Below are 20,517 nucleotides of genomic sequence, written 5' to 3' on the forward strand. Positions count from 1 at the left end.
GCTTGCTCTAACAGGTAGCCTTGAATTGGGAGTTATGAACACTAGCCCAGCTGATCAAACATGGGATTCTAATTTGCCACCGTTCCTGTGTCTATATCTTTCTCTTGGGAACTTCATGGGAGGGATGCCTGTGTCTGGATGTGGGCTCAGTGGTGCCCTATCAAAATAGCATCTCGCAGCACCCCCAAATCCCCAGTGACCTCTGAGACACACACATAACTGGTAGAGCTAAGGTCCTGGCAAGATGTGGGTTCTGTTTCCACCCAAGTGGGTGGACTGTAATTCAGTTGACACCTCCTGGAGTTGGCACCAGACTCTACAGGTGTAAGGTACAACCTTCACAAGACTGCCTCCACTTCAATGCCAGCCAACCGCCAGTTCTGACCAGCCCTTTATAAACTGAGAGGTTCCCACGACCCCTCAGGTTCAATAATTCAACACAATGACTTGTAGAACTCAGGAAAGCTCTATACTCACCCATTACAGTTTTATTACAACGGACGCCCACAGGGCGAGGTCTGGGTGGGTCCTGGACGTGGACCCCCTTCTCTGTGGAGTCAAGGCATGTAACCCACCTGGTTCCTTGAATGTTCACCAACCAGGAAGCTCCCCCAAGCCTTGGTGTCTAGAGTTTTTATTGGGGTTTCATTAAGAGGTACAATTGATGAAATCACTGGCCACAATGGTTCAAGTTCTTCCAACCATTATGTATCATAAAGACAATGTGTTTGAATCACAGCTCAACCACTGAGAAGTACTACATACCAACTTCTCCAAGCTTCAGTTCTCTCAACTGTGGAGTGAGGATAATAATGTATACCTTGCAGGGTGGTTGTAAGGACAAGAAATAATGTGTATATAAAGCAATGCATAGTACCCACTCCATCCCTCAATGTCTTGCCCTCCTTCTTAAAAATATAAACCAGTAGCTGTTATACTACCATTAAAATGTGATGTCCAGGGCTTCCCTGGTGGCGCAGTGGTTGAGAGTCTGCTTGCCAATGCAGGGGACACGGGTTCGTGCCCCGGTCCGGGAAGATCCCACATGCGGCGAAGCGGCTGTGCCCGTGAGCCATGGCCGCTGAGCCTGCGCGTCCGGAGCCTGTTGCTCCGCAACGGGAGAGGCCACAACAGTGAGAGGCCCGCGTACCACAAAAAAAAAAAAAAAAAAAACCCCAAAAAAAAATGTGATGTCCAGAATTGGGTACGGGGCTCTAGCCATGATGTTATTGAGGCAAAACACCAAGGAATGATCTCACTGTTGGTGCAAGCAGCCTGCTGGGCACTAACGGAGCCTCGGACAAACATCACATCTATACTGTGATGAGACACAGCTCCCTACAAGCTCACCCTAAGCTGGTGATCACCATCTTGCCACAGGCATATCATGAAAAAAGGGTCCGAGCTTTGCTAAAGGTCACTTATAAAGAAATAGATACAAGTGTGTGTGTGAGGGGGGGGCGGGATCTTAAATTTGACCATCAGGAGGGAATGTATTCTGTACAGTGTCTACAAAGTTCTGTTTCTATGAAATACATTAGATAAGTTTGAACACGACCTCTGAGCTTTGAACAGGTGTCAGACTCTCCCCTCTGCAAGGTACCTGTAGAAGACGGGGCTGGTGGGGCTGCGTTGACAGTGCCCAGGTTTGTCCACCGAGAGGCAAGCCCTGCCCTGGCCATGGCACGCTGATAGCTATCATAGAGCGTCTTTCCATACTAGGGAGAGAACACAAAAGAAGCAAGAGAGTAATCCCGAATTCTGCACTCAACTGCAAACTGCAAATTCAGGGAAAAAAGGACTTCATCACTACTCTTTTTATTCCTTTCCTGAGATTTTTTTTTAGTCGACGTATTTCAATGAAAAAAATCCACAAATCATGTTTTCATATGTTAAATAATTTTCCAGATTAGCAGAGTCAGGTAATACCTTCACCTCCCCATTAGAGGAGAGCTTTAGCCACGCACTGTGATGACATATATCTTTACGTAATTCTACTGCAGATTGTATCTCGTGTTTCTTAATTACACAAGACACTTGCAAAGCTCTCCCTACATCAATAGCTGAGATGTCTCATGTGAAAGTAAATCCCTGACTCTCAGGTCATGGGAGAGGTCCATGTATCAACCACTCTCATTTACTTAAAAAAACCAATGGGCAAATAAGGTAATATCTATGGCATTGACCCCTTAATGGCATTGACTCAGTAAGAATGGATCAGCTGTTTCTCAGTAGCACAAAGACTGGACCCAGGTCAGGAGGCTGGTTAGCAAAGATAGGGTGAGTCCGAACACTCTCTCACCTTGGCGATCCTGATTCCCGTAACCCACTGATTTAGCATTCTTGCGTCATCACAGCAGAGATACTTGATATACTGGGACTCCTTCTGAATTTGGGGATGCTAGAAAAAGCCATTTCAAAGACCGTTTATAAGCTCTTCACTTATTAGCACCTTTCAAAAACATTTAAAAATTCTCACAGTGTATGAGATTTCCTGAGATGGTGGCCAAAATTACCGGTAGCAATTTTAGAATTAGGAACAGGAGTATATTTTTTTACAGAAGCTAAATTTGGAAAGAATTTCAGAAAGCAGTGACATGATTTATCACAAGCATTTTTTACTATATTATCAATAATCATTTTCATCCCTGCTTTTTGAATGCTTGAAAGCCTTCACATTTATCACGTTTCTAGCCCTACAAGAAGTCCGAATCATTTCTCCATTTATCAGATAAAGGAACTTACCTGATGCAATTCTTATGTCAAGGGATTAATGCTTTTGTGACTCCCCATCAGTCCTAGGGTTACTTCTGCTACCAGGGATTCAGGGTTTCACCCCATCTTGTCATCTCTTACCCAAATGGGCCATTTTGGCCTCCAGATGGATGGCGCAGAGAAGGAATATTTCTGTCTAATCTTAAGTGGCAACGAGCTAGGTGCTGCACTAGGGGTCATCCAGGCCTTCCAGGAGCTCCTGATCAAAGAGAACAGTGATGGGCAGGCACGAAGGGGAAGGAGAGTCACGGGTCCTTGGTCATACAGAACATCCTTGTCTTTCAGCACCAGAAACAGCTCCCTAACTTCCAATGGCATTCCTGTTCTGACTGTCTTGTAAGAGGGGCAGAACACGGGTCTCTCCAGCAATTTGATGCCTATAGTTCTTAGAAAGCAGTTGTTGTTTTGTTTTGTTTCTGGAGGAATTTTAAAAGTTGATCTTGTTACCTTTGGCTTGATATATTAAAATTTCTTTGGTTTGTTTTTTGGTGCATGTCATGTCATGGGAAAGCCAGGTTCCCAGGAGCAGACTTAAACTGTATTGTGCTTGCAAAGAAAGCAACTGTCTGGGTAGAGGGATCCACTTAAACAGCACAATCAACAATTTCTTAAGTATGTACTTCATCTAAATAGACTAAAATGTAGTCATTCCCTTAAGCATAATGGCTGTTGAGCACAAAAGAGAGGTAAGAAATCTTGACCTTGAGTTCTAACTATGGCTCCTCCTATGATCAGGAGATCAAAGTATAGACTTTGGTTCATTTTCTCCAACATTAGTGGGGTGCGTCTCACCAACTTCCTTATGTCACATGTGTACTAAGACTGTATACAGAAGAATTAAGCATCAGATGACCCTGAAGGTCTCTCGTGATCCTCAGGTTTTATGATTCTAAGATGAGCTGCCTAGTGGGCTCCTTTCTGGCTCCCTCGTGAAGGCAGGAACCTTCTAGGCTCCCAGGACATCATACAGGAAGTTCCTGTGCTCATTCTTCTGTCGTGTCTTAGGACCTTGCCAAGGGGTTTACTCCCTTGAGCTTTTCGCTGAAAAAATATTTGCAAAGACGTTTAAGGAAAAATGCTGGCTCCATGCCACTGGTTAGACTCTTCCACCATTGGTTGCTCCTGACCACAGAAGGAGAAGCTCCTGCAGGATGTGCCATGCAGCACACACAGGTCAGGGCACCTGCAGATGGTTGTTCAAAGGGATCTTACAGATCCTCTAAACTTACCAGTGGGAGACCAGAGAAGTTAAGCCATTTATCCAAGGTCAAAGAGAGTGGCAGAAGCATAACAAGAACCAAGGACCTGTGCATTCAACAGATACATCTGGGGTGCTCAGAAATATACCAATCCCTAGGTAGACAGAGATGAGAAAGAAAGGCTCACACTGCACTTAGGAAGTGGAGGCTGGGATGTCACTGGGGGAGACATATGTAAACAAATGTATGATCACTCTATGACATGGTAAAGTTTGTAGTAAAAGTTGGAAACCAGAGAAAGGCTCTTTGGACAAAGTGACAGAATGTTATAATACATTTGAGGAACGTGTAGAAATTCTGTGTGGCCAGGACCTGGGAGCCAGGGAAAGAAGAGGCAGAAAAGAAGCTGGAGAGGAAGCGGAGTCAAGGGCCTTGTGTCAAAATAGCATCTGGACGTTGTCCTCTAGGCAGTGGGGCCATCAGACCTTTGGAACAGCAGGGCATCCAGGCAGCAGTGGTGGCTGGGGCCGTGGAGTGAGGAGGAAAACAGACAGAGAGGGCTGCATGTGAGCCGTCTCTCATAGAAACCAGAACTTAAGGGACTGGACAACAGAGGGGAGAGGAGGGACTTCAAGGATGCTTCCTCTATTTCTAGCTTGGAAAAGTAGGTGGGTATTATGGGTTTCATTGTGTTCCCTCCGAAGACATGCTGAAGTCCTAACCCTCTGTTTAGGTATCTGTGTGAATGTGACCTTATTTGAAAACAGGATTGTTGCAGATGTAAGTAATCAGGTTAAGGTGAGCTCATACTTGATTAGGCATTTATATTCTTTCTACTAGGGGAGAAAGCCAATAAAAATACAAAACACTAAGTAATGTAATTTCAGACTGTGAAGAAAATGTAGCAGAGTAAGGGTAGGGAATAGGTGAGTGATGGAGCAGAAGTCTAGAACTCTTCCCATGACCCCTCACCACCTCTCAACGGAGCTCAATAGAGACATAATTCCTCCTGGAGGATGGTCACTTCCACTGCCCCATCAGACCTCACCTCAGAATGCAGTGAGAACAAATTCACAAAGGAGCAACTTCACAGGAAAGGGGAGTGTGCATCTAAGAGCAAGCACAAGGGCAGAAATGATTCTGGGGTACCAAGTCCTTTCTTGTGAGCATGGACAGCCTCTGGTATCTTTTTTTCGTGAGTATGGTCAGCCTCTTAAAAAACTTCTTAATTTACTAATTAATTTTTTTAAATTGAAATGTAGTTGATATGTACAATATTACGCTAGTTTCAGGTGTACTACCTAGTGATGTGACACTTGCCTACATTATGAAATGATCACCAGGGTACGTCTAGTAACCATCTGTCACCATACAAAGTTATTGCTGTATTACTGACCATACTGCTCAACCTCTTAAAGGACAGGTGATGTCTCTACTGCCTTCTCAGAGTGTGGCCCCTGGGCCATCAACATCACCTGGGAACTTGGTGGAAGTGCAAATTCCGGGGCCTGATCCCAGACCCACAGAATCAGAAACTCTGGGGGCCCAGCCACCTGTGTTTTAACAGCTCTCCTGGTGAGTCCCATGCACTCTGAAGTTTGACAACCACTGGTCAATAGAAATATTTAATTGGTTCTAGAGTGCAGTAAGAATGCCTTCCAGTTCTTGCTTGCTGGCTGTGTCTCTCGACATTGCACTGATGGTCTTATGGGCATATATTGTTTAATCTGCACGGGAAGTGTTCTTTCTTAAAAAAAAAAATTGTTTATTTATCTTTTTGGCCGTGCCATGCGGCACGTAGGATCTCAGTTCCCCGACCAGAGAGATCGAACCCGTGCTCCATGCAGTGGAAGCAAGGAGTCTTAACCACTGGACCACCAGGGAAGTCCCCAGGAAGTGTTCTTATTTCCACTTTGTAGCAGAGGGCAATGAAGCTTAGAGAGTCCCGACAATGCGCCAGGTGACAAGGCCAGGACTCAAATTCCCATCTTCCCGACAGCGCCCCACCACGGACTGTGATAGTCCGTGAGTTTATCCTGAGTAAGAAACTCCCGGGCTGAACTTCTCAGCCCTTGCATGTCTGTGGAAGCACACGATCTCTTAACATGCTTCGCCATAATCTCCAACTCCTTTTGCAATGTATGTGCACATTCTTTGAACTCTTTAAATCTGCTCACCCTCATGAAACATTTGCATGTCAAGAATTTTTTTCCCCACGGTGGACAGAAAGGCACATAAATGACCAAAATGTTCATAAACAAATTAGGTTCTCCAAACGATGACAGACACTTTTACTCAGCAAATGAATAGAAATTCCTAATATTTCGGGAAGGAACTGAGAAGCATGCCTAAGAGCAATTAAGCTGGGTGACTGCCCGTAAGGAAACTGGCTTGAGAACAGAACTGATCATTCTGAGGAAAGGGAAATGTGTGTTCTCCTTGGGTTGTTTGTCCTGATTCATGTTTGTTCTTGGATCATCAGGCCTGCTTTTTTTTTCACCTCTGAGCCTGGGAACCTCTAGGTCTGAGAGCTCTTCTTTCTCTTGCTGGAAATCCCTCCTCCAGCCTCTGGACCCTGGCCATGGGTTTGGGCCCTTGCCCCCTTCTGACAACGTTCATTCTATTTGTCCGCTCTGAAGTGGATTTCGTCACCAGCTGGTAAGCCCTGACTGTTGACGCTTAGAGTTAGAACACATTCTGATCCTCTGAGTGCAAAACTTGACTGCATGGAGGAAAAACTAAGATTCCTGGGCCCCATCCTTAAATGGTTTGATTCAGTGGGTCCCGGCCCTGGAACCTGTATTTCTAACCAGCCTCCCCTGACTCTGATGCAGCCAGTTTATTGACCAGCATTTCAGAACCTCTCTCTAAAACCTTCTGCCTACCTAAGAAATGTGGGCAGTGCGCAGAGGTGCAGTGCATGCCCATGTGCAAAGGAGGGCCTCCATTTTGGTAATTTCTCAGGGTCTCAGGATTGCAAACAAGGGCCATGGGCGCAGACAGAAACACAATGAAGATAAAGTTCAAGGGCGGCTTGGGCTGGGGGCAGGCAGAGAAGAGATTCTGTGTCCTAGCAAACAGTGTCTGAGAGAATGGCCTCTGGGCCACCCCCGGCTTCTCATCCTGGCTCAGCCACTTCCTGGTCGGGAGTCTCTGTGCCCAGGTTCCACATCTACAAACTAGGGAGAATTGTGGCTCTCACCTCATAAGGCTGATAAAGGGATTAAGTGAGTTAATATATGGAAAGTGCTTAAATCATTGCATTGCACATGAAACATTTCTCGTGTGCTTTTTGTTCATTAAGAAATGTCATTTTCTGACAAAGGGATAGAAGTGAAGAATAGCTTAGTGGTGGCCAGGGGGTAAGATGGGGATGGGAATAGGAGCGAAGTGGGTGTAGTTATAAAGGAGGGTACCTTGTGGTGATGGGAATGCTCTGAATCTTGACTGGACCAATGTTAATATCCTGGTTATGACATGGTACGACGGTTTTGCCAGATGTTACCATTGGAAGAAACTGGGTAAATGGCACATGGGACCTCTCTGTAGTATTTCTTACAATTGCATATGGATGTACAATTCTCAAAATAAAGTTTAATTAAAAAAGAAAAGAAATGGCATTTCCTTCAAACTGCTGCATTTTTTTTTTTTTTTTTTGCGGTACACGGGTCTCTCACTGTTGTGGCCTCTCCTGTTGCGGAGCACAGGCTCCGGACGCGCAGGCTCAGCGGCCGTGGCTCACGGGCCCAGCCGCTCCACGGCATGTGGGATCTTCCCGAACCGGGGCACGAACCCGTGTCCCCTGCATCGGCAGGCGGACTCTCAACCACTGCGCCACCAGGGAGGCCCAAACTGCTGCATTTTTAAAAGACAAATGGGAGCAGTAGAAGGGGATGCCCAGGCTGCCTGTGCCCCATCAGGGTTTTGAGAATGGTTGGGTCAAGGCAATACCCAACTCCTGGAGTAGCAGGCGTGTGACAGTGGCACACGAGTGTGGGCGCCTCTGAAATGATGGAGTGGGTTCATGATCACCTCCAATGACAGGGTTCTTGACAAAGAACATGTCTGCTACCAATGTAAATGTAAGCACTGTCCTGAATTTGTGAAAATGATGTAAACCTATAGTATAGACTGGCCCACTTCCTCGGGAGAGGTGACAGCTTTGCCAGGAGCACATATGCACACACAGAGTCCAGCTTTGGACGTTTCCAGAAACATGGTAATGGTGTCTTCCTGGGGGTGGATGGGTGACGGACATACAAAGGTGCCTCACCAGGAACCTGGTCTCGTTAACACCTGTTCCATAGACTTCTAACCCAGAAGGAAACAGAGGAACCCCGATTCAGAAAGGAGAAATTCTGGGGGATTTCAGGGAGGGGCAATATTGGGGTTGGGGATTAAGAGGTACAAACCATTAGGTATAAAATAAGCTACAAAGATATACTGTATGACACAGGGAATATAGCCAATATTTTATAATAACTATAAATGGAGTATAACCTTTAAAAATTGTGAATCGCTATATTGTACACCTGTAACTTATATACCATTGCACAGCAACTATACTTCAATTAAAAAATAATAAAAAATGAAGTATATTTGTAGGAAAAAAAAATTCTGTACACAGCCCTGCACTGGGGCCAAGTGGAATGTGCTAACCCCTGCTCTCTGGTGTGAGGCTGTGAAGGGAAAGGAATCTGTGAGGTCGGAGAAAATGGCGTGGCCAGAACAGCTGCATAAATTCCCTGAGTTCATTTCTAGGGGTCAGTCATTACAGCTGACAGATAAAAGTTACTTTTGGGGCTTCCCTGGTGGCACAGTGGTTGGGGGTCCGTCTGCCGATGCAGGGGACGCGGGTTCGTGCCCCGGTCTGGGAGGGTCCCGCGAGCCGTGGCCGCTGGGCCTGCGCGTCCGGAGCCTATGCTCCGTGGCGGGAGGGGCCACAGCAGTGAGAGGCCCGCGTACCGCAAAAAAAAAAAAAAAAAAAAAAGTTACTTTTGCCCAACCTTCCAAAATATGGTGCTAATGTCAACCTTACCAGACACCTGATAATACCTATTGCCTTTTGATAATATGCACCTTAAAAAGTTTCAAGACCCAGTAATGCTATTTTTAGAAAAAGATATCTTTTCCTATTTTTTGTATTTTCTATATTTTTCTAGAAAATCTTGTCAACTTCCTAATTTCTAAAGATGTCTTACAATGGAATAAGAGTCTGATAAGTAAAGAACTAAAAGACTGATTGTCTTGTCAATAAAATTGTAACTAAAATTTGTTCAAAATATAGAGTTCTCTTTTTCATAAAGTGATGAAGAAATCCAGACAGATTGACTAGAAAGTCTGAGACTCAAATAACAGGCTTTGGAGAAATGATCTGAGTTGGTAGAAATGTTTCCCCCTTTCCTATTTTGGTTTACAATAAAAAGCTTATTATGTTATACTTGTAGTTAACTGTATAACATTTAACATTTTTCTTCTTTTTTTTTTTTTTTTTTTTTTTTTTTTTGCGGTACGCGGGCCTCTCGCTGTTGTGGCCTCTCCCGTTGCGGAGCACAGGCTCCAGACGCGCAAGCTCAGCGGCCATGGCTCACGGGACCAGCCGCTCCGCGGCATGTGGGATCTTCCCGGACCGGGGCACGAACCCGTGCCCCCTGCATCGGCAGGCGGGCTCTCAACCACTGCACCACCAGGGAAGCCCAACATTTTTCTTCTTAAAAGGAAACATTACCTTAAATTGCTTACAGATCTAAAGTAAGGACTTCTTAAACCTACCTTTAAAACAAAGCAGTAGTCAGTGGGTGCTTTGTATTTCATTTTACACTGAATCCCATAGTAAATGTTGACATTTTCAAACTGTATAAAACATGCCAGATCACGAGATGTCTGAAAGAGAAGGAAAAAACAACCTCAACCTAGCTGACAAGTAATATTTTTCTAAGGTCGTTCTTCATGGCACAACGAGGCATTACATTGTAGTAGGAAAATACAGAATTTCAGGTAATTTATATAAGCATCTACCACGTATAGCTTTCTAAAAGCCAAGCCTACATTTTCAGAAGGAAAGAGCACATCCAGGCAAAACAGCATGCCACAGACCAAAAGTGGAGCAAAAGATTATACTGCTGTTCTAGCACCTACGCGTGGACTCCCAGAGATGACTGGAATCATTACTGATGGGGTTCAGACAAGGTGACAGAGCACCTCATCAAATATTTCATTTTGTCTTTTGCCATTCTAAGTCATTGATGGATTTCATGACTGAGCATTTAGAAGAAAGTCCCCCTCAAGATGAACAATGAGAGGTAAATTTGATGCTCAGAAAATTCGCACACACTTCATACACTTCTTCCTGAGGAGAAAAGATTCCTTTCATGCCTTCTCTTTAGGGCTGGTGGTGTTGCTGTGGAAACAACCCTCTCCTCCATATATAATATGCATTGAGAAGACATCAACCTCTAATCTACATATTTGGTTACACTTCAATTACAAATTTGTTCTGTTACTTTTTCCCCCTCACGTTCTATAATTCTTTACTGAGTTAATGAATAAAAAAATAAAGGGCAGAATTGCTACATCTCAATGCACAATTATTCCTTTATATATGGTAGTATACTTCTTTCTTGTAAGATATTTCCTTCTGATTTTTCAAAGTTTTAGTTTTTTTATTAGAAAAATAAAACATATTCATCATAATTTTAAAAATAAGTTATTTTATATATAGTAAAACAAAAATTTTCCTTCATCACTCTTTTTTTTTCTAATTTCATTCTCTTCTCCAGAGAAGACATTCTTCCAAATGTTTTGGGGAATACATTTATATACCTATGTATGTGCAGACATACCCACATACATATATACAATTATTAAAATATAAATGAGATTTTACTCTCAATATTTTTCCATGACTTTGTTCTTTTTCTTAACAATATATCTTGGGGTCTTTCTATGTTAGGACATATGAAAGGATATATCACATTCTTTGTATAGCTGCATAACAGTACACTGTATAGATGTAGCTATTTATTCCACCATCCTACTATAGATGACTAGTGGTTACTTCGATATTTTGCTATTACAAAATACATTGTGCATATGAGCAAGTGTTTCTGTGGGGTAGATTGCCAAACATGGAGCTGTTCTTGGAAGGGGTATTCCCTATTATATTTGCAAAAATTTTGCTAAACTGTCCCCCAAGTTGGCTGTGCTAGCTTACATTACAAACTTCCATACATAAGAGTGCCCATTTTTCTTACCCACTCCTGATGAAATTTGCATATCATCAATATTGTTAGTGTTATCAATCTCACGGGAGGAGAAATTTCACTTATTTACATTTTCCCGATTACTAATAAGATAGAGAAACTTTTTAATTATTCACTGGCTACTGATATTTCTGTTTCTGTGAATTCTCAGTAAGCATTGCTGTTTTTCTATGAGTATGTTTATCTTTTTCTTAATGAGTTGCTGAAGTCTTTTTATGGATATTCATACCAGGTTATACACGCTGCAAATGTACTCTCAGACTCTAGAGCTAGTCTTTAACTTCTTGTTTGGCATCTCTGGCCATAAGGAGTTAAACACAACTTTATATAGTCAAATCTGCCAATTTTCTTTGTTAAAATTTTGAGTTTTTAGTCTTGTTTAAGAAGGCTTCCCCACTGCCAAATTATGAGAATATTGACCATATATTTTCTCCTAATATTTTGTAATTTTGTCCAAATACATTTAATCAACGTAAGATTTAATTTGGAACATGGTATGAGGTAGGAAGCTATATTTTTTAATGGATATACAATTATTTCAATGCTATTTGTTGAGTATCACATTCTTTCCCCACTGCTATAAAATGCTCACTTGAATTTCTCTTATATTAGATGGCTCTCTGTTGATCTGTTTTCTCTTCCTGTACTGTTTTTGTCTAATGTTTTGACATTTGGGAGGAGGGGTTCTTCCATAATGTTCTTTAAAATTTTTGTGTGTGTCTGTTTTGGAACCGCATCTCTTTCTGATGAATTTTAGAATCAGTTTTTGAACTTCAAGTTAAAAGAATCCTATTGACATTTTTTTATTGGAATTGAATATATAGAAAAATTGGGGGGAGAATTAGTATCTTTTCATCTAGCAACATTGTACATTTCTGTTTATTCAGTTCGAACTCATTTCCTTTATTACGTTTTCTATTTTATGACATATAAGATCTTGAACCTTTCTTGTTAAGTTTATTGTCAGGTATTTTGTATTTTTTTTGTTCTTGCAATGCATGGAATCTTTTGCAGCATATTTAATTTGCATATTGTTTATATAAAGGAAAACAATGTCTTATTTGGTAAGTTTATTTGGTCCATTGGGACCAAACTCTTAAGTTTTTCAGTTGAGTGTCTTATATTGTCTGGCAGACAATCATGCTGACTGTGAATAAAGAGAGTTTTGCCTCTTCTTTTCCAGTAATTATACTTGTTATTCTTTTTCTTGACTTCCTGGCTAGTTCCTCCATTAGTGTTAATGGCAGCAGAGACAGAAAGGATGCCTGTCCAACTCCAATGTGAATGCTTCTAATTTTCGTCCCTAAGTGTGTTGTTTTTGATAGGCTTGTATGTCTCACTTATATGTAAATGCTGAAGACATAACACCTCTAAAATAAAACAAATAATTTGTGGGTCAACTGTTATGCCCCCCACGCTTGGGACTGGAATGAAGATAGCACAGATGGGAAAAGTATGAATTCTAAGACTGAAACGAAATAGGAGTGGTAGCTGCTCTGGACCAAGAATTTCCCATAATGCTCTCCTGCATTCCACAGAGATGACAGTCTTCTAACTAGTGGGAATAGCCCTGGATAGTCACTATGACTTCACCTGCAAGGGATGTGGGCCAAGCCTTATTAGAAGCAGCTTGCAATTTGAAAATATGCCGTTGGGAGGTGCCCTGGATTTGGCGGTGAAGGCAAGACGATTTGGCTTACTCCAGATATAGAAAGAGAGACAGACTACAACTTTGCAAAGGTGAGCAAAGGATGGAAATGGCCATCATCTAAGAAAGGTCTTAGAAAAAGCTAAGAGTTAGAATGAGAGTTAAAATTACATTTCAAAGAAGACAAATTTACTATGTGCTTGTAGATTTGAGGCAATAATCCTAAATTACCAAGTAGAAGTGAAATGATATCTAAGATACTCTGCTAAATTAGGCAGGGAAATGCATATAATATAATTCAGAGAACAATTTAAATATTCAAGTTATAAAAGCTAAAATCTAAATTAAACTCTATCAAGACTTCTAATACCACTATGATTCCAGATAAAAGAAGTTTTACTGTAATGACTACAGAACAATAGAGTAAAAAGGGGGGAAAGAAGTCCTCAAAGATCGATATGTGGAGAAACAAATTAATTTCTAAAAAAGCGCTTCAGTCATAATTTCTGAAACCTGACTTTAAAGTAGATAAAACTCTTCACCTTCAAGAGAGAGCAGTGGAAAGATTCAGGATTTCTGTAATTCTGTCCTAATAGGATATGTATCTGTATAAACATTGTAGTAACATGAATCTCACAGCAAAGTAGAATGTATTTAAATTACCACCTGAGGATTTCTTTACTTTCACTTTCATGAAATGCCTTTTTGCAAAAGCATATCTTTTTTTTCTGACCTTAGTCTTTCCTTTGGGGACATAATAAATTCCAGAAGCTCGTAAAAGAAAATAGCGCCTTTTCCAGGATTTCTTCCCATCTTCTTTCAAATAAAGAGCTCCCTCTAGTTCTGGCACAATGATGGATGTTCCACAAAAACTCTCCTGAAATTGAGATTCCAACGATACAAAACCCATGAAAGATAAAACACATATTTTGTTCACATTTAAACAAACTGTGGCCAACTAGCCTTCAAGCTAAAAATCGTTTTGTCTACAGCTTTGATTGAATGCATATATTGACACTGCATACCATTTGCCAAAAGACAGGAAGAACATGGTGGTTGAGTCTCAGCTCCTGAGTTAGACTTCCAGGCTTCTTGACCACTTAGCTCTGTGACCCTGAGCAAGTGACTCAACCTCGGTGCCTTTACTTGCAAAATCAGAGTAACGATAGCCCCAGCTTCATAAGGAAGGTTGTGAGTACAATCTTGGTATATTATAAAAGAAAGCATTACCTAAAGTCTATTTCTGTTACTGTAAGTTGATAAATAGAAAACTTATTCCTGAGCCTGTAAGTGAAAAAATTACTGTTTCACTGCTAGTAAATGGAAAAATTAAAATATACAATTCTATACATAAAAATTTTGTACAGTAATATTTTATTTTTGGCATAATTTTCTTTTCTTTTACATTGAGATACAATTGATATAGAATATGTATTAGTTTTCAGTATACAACCTAATGATCTGATGTATGTATATATTGCAAAATGATCACCATCTTAAGTGTAGTTAACATCTATCACCTCACGCAGTTACACATCCTTTTTTTCTTATGATGAGAACTTTTAAGATCTACTCTTTTAGCAACTTTCAAATATACAATACAGTATTGTTAGCTATAGTCACCATGCCGTACATTACATCCCAGGACTTATTTATTTCATAACTGGAAGTTTGTACCTCTTGACCCCCTTTAGCCATTTCATGCATCCCTACCCCCGCCTCTGGCAACCACAAATCTCTTCTGTGTATCTATGATTTCAGGTTTTTTGTTTTTTGATGCCACACATAGATGAGACATACAGCTATTTGTCTTTCTCTGTCTGACTTATTTCACTTAGCACTCAAGTTCCATCCATGTTGTCAAAAATGGCAAGATTTCCTTTTCAGGGGATAGTTTCTTATCAAAGAAGAAAGAAGACAATTATTAATACTGTAGTATCAGAAAAGGATAGTGACAAAGTACATTTTCTAGGTGCAGATGTTTAAAACTCAAAACATGCATAGAATTATATAATTCTTAATACATTTCTTTTAAAAGCAGTACAAGAAAATTACATATTATTCTATCTTTCAGTTCAAACACTCAAACTTATTTTTGGCTTTGGTTTTTTATAACTCTCAACCTCCTTTCATTCAGTCTCATAAAAGCAGAATAAACTTAATTTTGCATCCTTCAAGTAAATGTATGTGTAGTGGATCTGGGTGACATCTTTGTTCATATCTTTCCCAGTTTCCCCCAGTTTAGCTGGTATTAGTTGCCTTGTCAATAATCTCTCTTTTTTTTTTTTTTGGTCCGCATAAATTTCCTTTAATAATTCCTCCATTTCCAGTAGGATTTCATTTTGAGGTTTAACGTATCAAGCCAGTATAATGTTTTACAGTTTTAGTAATTCTGGATTCCGAGTCCTTTAAGATGAAAATAGAAGTGCAAAGTTTACTTAAGAAATTTCATTTTCTTCGTTTGTAACATCTAAGCCTTCATCCTCTTCATCGTCATCTTCTGCTTGTTGATCCTTTCTTAGTCGACAGGTGGATACCTGTCCTGTTCCAGATGCACACTTAGCTGACACTGATCTCTGCAGACGTGACTTTGAATTTGCTCTTATGATATCTAAACAGGATGAACAATCTGGTGGATACAGAGAATTTCAGAAAACCTCTAAATCTTCTTCACCAATCTTTTGTGTATTTTGGTAGGTAGTAGTGGAGACGTCTAAAGCTTTGCCGTGAAATAACATTTCGATAGTGATAAATTCTGAAAATATAGTCTTTATATTCTTTGTTTTCTGCTTTTCAAAATTGTCAGTAGTTTCCTCCAGATGACGAGTTGTTCTAGTAGCATACATTGTAGCTCTTTGTAATTCAGCTTCTTTTTAAATAATTAATTAATTAATTAATTAATGTTTGGTCGCGCTGGGTCTTCACTGCTGTGCGCGGGGTTTCTCTAGTTGCGGCAAGGGGGCTACTCTCTGTTGCGATGTGCGGGCTTCTCGTCGCAGTGGCTTCTCTTGTTGCGGAGCACAGGCTCTAGGCGTGCGGGCTTCAGTAGTTGTGGCACACGGGCTTCAGTAGTTGTGGCACACGGGCTCAGTAGTTGTGGCTTGCGGGCTCAGCAGTTGTGGCTCGTGGGCTCTAGAGCGCAGGTTCAGTAGTTGTGGTGCACGGGCTTCGCTGCTCTGCAGCATGTGGGACCTTCCCGGACCAGGGCTTGAACCCGTGTCCCCTGCAGTGGCAGGTGGATTCTTAACCACTGTGCCACCAGGGAAGTCCCTGTAATTCAGTTTCTGCCTGTGAAATAACATGTCGATCAGATGGGCTTCTCTGATGTGTTCTTTCTGAGTTAACTGTTTAGCTCCTCAATTCTTTGCTGTTAATGTTGCTTTGAGGTCATCTCGTTTCATTTTTACAGTTGGTTCCGTAACCGAAAGTGGGGTCCAGCTGCTTGCTGCTCAAAAGTCATTATAAAGAGGCCAGTCTGGTGGAAAGGAAACTTTGCTGTATTTTGAATGCCGGCAACTGGTGGGGAGGGCAGACGCCTATCCAAAGGCCGACTCCCCTCACTGACAGTCAGAGGGCAAGAGCTTTTATAGGTGGAGGGAGGGGGCTACATGCAGAAGCAGCACAGTCAGCTCTGACCGTCATCTTGGCATTGATCATCGGTGGTCTGATCAGCATCATCTTGATTGTTTTAGGTACAGTTAATCTTAGGTTCCAGGGTCTGTTTGTTTCCATTTCTTTGAGGCCGATTCTTGGAATTATGGCAGCTTATGTCATGGCTACAGTCTGGTCATCATGTAGTTAACTTCTTCCACCTGGTGGGGTTTTCAGTACCTGTAAGACAGCTCACAGGATATGGCGCAGAATGTGATCTATGGCCCTTGAGGAGGAACCAAAGGTCCTTGACTTTGCTTAATGACTCAACTATTATTATTTGGTCTCCTTTGACTGTTTTCCTTTGTTTCTGCATTTTCTCACTTCTCGGATTAAGCTTATTCTTTGGCTAATGTTTTTCCACAGACAAAAGGCAGGCTGAGGACATAGGGGGCACAGACCACAGGGTCCTGCTCCCTTCCACTTCCAGAAGCTTGCAAAGGTTCGACTACTTCGGCTTCAAGTCTTTCAGCCTCTGCTTGTCGATAATCCTGAAGTCTGGCAAACTCATCAGCCAAGTTTTTCAGGCCCTGCTTTAAATTTGGGGTCTCCATAGAGGCTCACACGTTGATTTCATTCCCCAGGAGATCTGCTCTGTCTCCGCACATAAGCAGCAGCGATCTGGCACAAAACGCTTCTCGTCCCGGTTTTCCAAGCTGTGCCTCCACATCTGGCCTCGCGAGTGGTGGGAGACCCCGGGCTGGGGCCCGACCACAGGGGCTCCGAGGCGCCCAGGTATGCGCGGGGGATGCGAGAGCCCTTCAATGATCTCTTAAATTCAAGCAGATTTGGGGTCCAAGTTCGAAAGCAGGATAATGCTGATTTTTCACAGCATAACATGCTTTGTATTTTCTTTCCCATCCGGCTTTTAAAAACTGAAGTCTTCCAACAAGACCTATTCAGGCAATTGTATAAACCAAGGCATAAGCAGTACTTGATTTACAGACAGCTGCTGATGCAATAAGCACTGATTAATGGCCAAGGGCTGTGTCAGGAAACTGCTCACTCCCCTTCCATGTCTGTCTGTGTCCATCACTGCTGGGGATGCTCAGAACCTGAATCTCCCTGCTGCTGGGGATGCCTGGTGCTTTATCTCCCTCAATTCAACCTGGAGACTCTTTGATAAATGCAGAAAGAATGTCCCCACTCCCACCGTTGGCCTCCCTGGGAAATACCCACTGTGTTCTTGGTCCCAGGAGCCAAAACTTATAGCACGTCTCCAGGACCTTGGGAATGCGTGGCAGCAAGGTTGTAGGGCCTGCTCCATCGGGAACAGGGCTGGGAGCGCCGGCAGGGCTAGAACCCTGTGCAGGGGTCTGGGCAGGCCTTGGTACCTGGGAGAGGGTGCCCTTTAGCATCCGTGAATTGGCTCCAGATGGGAATGTGGGCCAAGGTGTCAACAGGTCTTCTGAGTTTTCAAGAGAAGCCCCAAATCTCTTAACTCAAGAAAAGGTCAACATGTTGTCGGGGACAACAAAAATCTGTCTGGGGCTCCTATGCCCATTTGTGATCTGGCGTGCATCTGCATTAGGGTCGGGGAACAGAGCCTCGATTTTGAGCAAAGTTGCTATGTGAAAACTCATTAGAAGTTTCAGAAAATCAACCGTCAAATGAACTTCTGGAACACAGCCCTGTAAGTGATAATCCAGACATGTGTACCGTACTTTACATGCTATGCTTCCACTGCCTCCCTAAGTCTTTGTAATAATTCAATACAATACAGGAAAACAAGGTTCTTGGACTTGCCCAATAACACATGACCTCCAACAGGCAGAGGCAAGCTCGGATCAGATCTCTTAACTGCAATCTCACACTTTCTACCACCCCTGGCTGCTGGAAGGGCAACTTAGAATTCACTGCAAAGAAGTCAAGCCTGACTGTGGAGCACATAAACAATGAAATATATGGTCAGAGATGAGTTTTATGTGGATTCAAGTCTTTTAGTCAAGAATTATGAATCCAACTTCATGAAGAGTAAAATATATTGTCGAAAGCAAAACTTTTTAACAACTGACTCCAAGAACCAGTTTAATTGTCTAAATAGCTATAATTTTGTAATGATTTGATTTTAAAACCCCAAGTTAAAATTTCAGTGTGTCTCAGAATCGCCCATTGTTCTGAGAAGCAAATCATTTAAAAATACAGTTAACTCTCTTTTATTCTACTCTACAAAATTAAACATACCTCAAGCAAGGACTCCTTGTTCTTCACATTCATTTTCTCATTTGTTTCCTTGCTTTCTTTTTTTCCTCTGTTATCCAAGTAAAAATTCTAAATAAAATAGTAAAAGGTCAGATCAGTAAGTGTTCATTACCATGGTAGCCACTGCACGGAACTCGCGGTCTTGCTGGAGAGAGGAGACATACCTGGAGGAAGTAAACTGTCAACCACAGTGTATGGTCTCTGTCAATCAAGTACTTATGGAGGGACTTGCTAAGTGCTGACCACTGCTCCACTGGCCAGAAGTAACACCTTCCCTTCCTCCCAGAGTGCACATTCAATGAAGAAACAAGCAAAGAGAGAAACCACTAGCAAAGGATACAATGTCATTTAATTGTTAAATTCCATGGTCTAGAACATGAGTCAAATGCTGGAAGCTGGGAGACCCCAGTGCCCTTGGAAGAGCCCAGAACCAGAGGATGGTAGAGCCCGTGTCCCATGTCCCAGGCCTTTGATCACCATGTAGGATCCCAAGGCCTTGAGGACTAGAGATTCTGGCTTACCCAGAGAAGCACGAAATCTGGATTTTTATAAGCACTGGCAACTAATTTTAATTTTTAAAAACCACGTGGGTCAATCACAACATAAAGTTTGCTACTTGGCAACTTCTAAGGACAGAGAGAAGCAGAAAGGGCATTTCTGGAAAGAGAATCAGCTTAGCAAAAGAAAGACCAGTTTAGAAGCACTCACGATTTTGGGGGAGTACCTATTACATGCCAGATCCTCAGCCAGGCGCTTTGCAAACATCACCCCCAATTCTAACAGCAAGGCTGTGAGGTAAGTGACAGTGCCCCCGTTTTACAGGTTAGGAAACCGAGGCTCAGCAAGGTTAAATAGCTAGGGCACTGCACCCTGAATGAATACCAGGGGCTGAGTGTGTATGATGTGTGTGCCCTTACCACCACACCACACTACCCCTGAAATTGAAGGTCAGTGAAGTTCAAGGGCAGAGAGACTAAACCTCCTCTAATTCCAGCAGCTCCCGACTCAGGGAAGCAGGACCCTCGCCCTCTCCCGTGATTACCTCTTTGGAACATCTGTTTGTGGATTGTGTCAGGCGTGACCACTGCCACAGTCAAAGTATTTAGCACTTTTATGTGGAAATGTAGAGTTTGTAAGATAGTGCCTGAAAAAACTGTATTAAAGCTAGAACATATACTCATGGTGCATAGTGACTAAATTAAGGACCCTCCTGAGTCTAAACACAAATGTTTATTGACACGATAGGAGTGTTTCTCCAAGTGTGATCCCCAGACCACCTTGATGCTCCATAAAATGCATGTTCCTGGGCTCCCAAACCACGGAACTGGAATCTCAGGGGGCCTGGGAATCTACACATCCAACACGCTTCCTGGATGATTTTTTTCTTACACTGAAGTTTGAGAACAGAGTGTATTGGACAGAGAGGAAGCAAACCGCAGGCAAATAAAATTTGCAGAATTAGGAGATCTCCTAGAAATAGAATGCATAACAATGGCAACTTGCTAACTTAAACAGAGGAAATAAATCAAGTACAACTCCTTCCATAATTCTTATTGAATTATCTTTTAATATGTTTTTAAAGAAACTTTTATGTGTTATTTGAAAGGACAGCATAGTGAGAATTAGTGTGATTACTCTATAGGGTTTGGAAACGATTCTAATTTTACGTGTTTGGCTTGAGGACGGTGACTAATGTACTATGTAACGTATGCCACCTGCCAGAACTCTACACTGAGGCCTTACAGGTATGCTTGCCGTTTCATCCTCACAGGAACTCCAC

General features: G+C 42.2%; 1 protein-coding gene and 1 pseudogene across 1 annotated transcript in view; both read right to left on the reverse strand.

The window, feature by feature from the left end:
- APBB1IP (amyloid beta precursor protein binding family B member 1 interacting protein) overlaps window positions 1-20,517 on the reverse strand; it is a 59,700-nt gene that overhangs the window by 11,017 nt on the left and 28,166 nt on the right. The window contains exons 7-11 of the mRNA XM_065871790.1: window positions 18,720-18,806; window positions 13,618-13,761; window positions 9,747-9,857; window positions 2,303-2,401; window positions 1,604-1,718 (exon numbers count right to left, since the gene is read on the reverse strand). Of these exons, the coding sequence (XP_065727862.1) occupies window positions 1,604-1,718; window positions 2,303-2,401; window positions 9,747-9,857; window positions 13,618-13,761; window positions 18,720-18,806 (556 nt within the window). The remainder of the gene's footprint in view (window positions 1-1,603; window positions 1,719-2,302; window positions 2,402-9,746; window positions 9,858-13,617; window positions 13,762-18,719; window positions 18,807-20,517) is intronic.
- LOC136117872 (CBY1-interacting BAR domain-containing protein 1-like) lies at window positions 15,323-17,396 on the reverse strand (annotated as a pseudogene).

Source organism: Phocoena phocoena, chromosome 2 (assembly GCF_963924675.1).
Source record: "Phocoena phocoena chromosome 2, mPhoPho1.1, whole genome shotgun sequence".
NCBI classification, from domain to species: domain Eukaryota; kingdom Metazoa; phylum Chordata; class Mammalia; order Artiodactyla; family Phocoenidae; genus Phocoena; species Phocoena phocoena.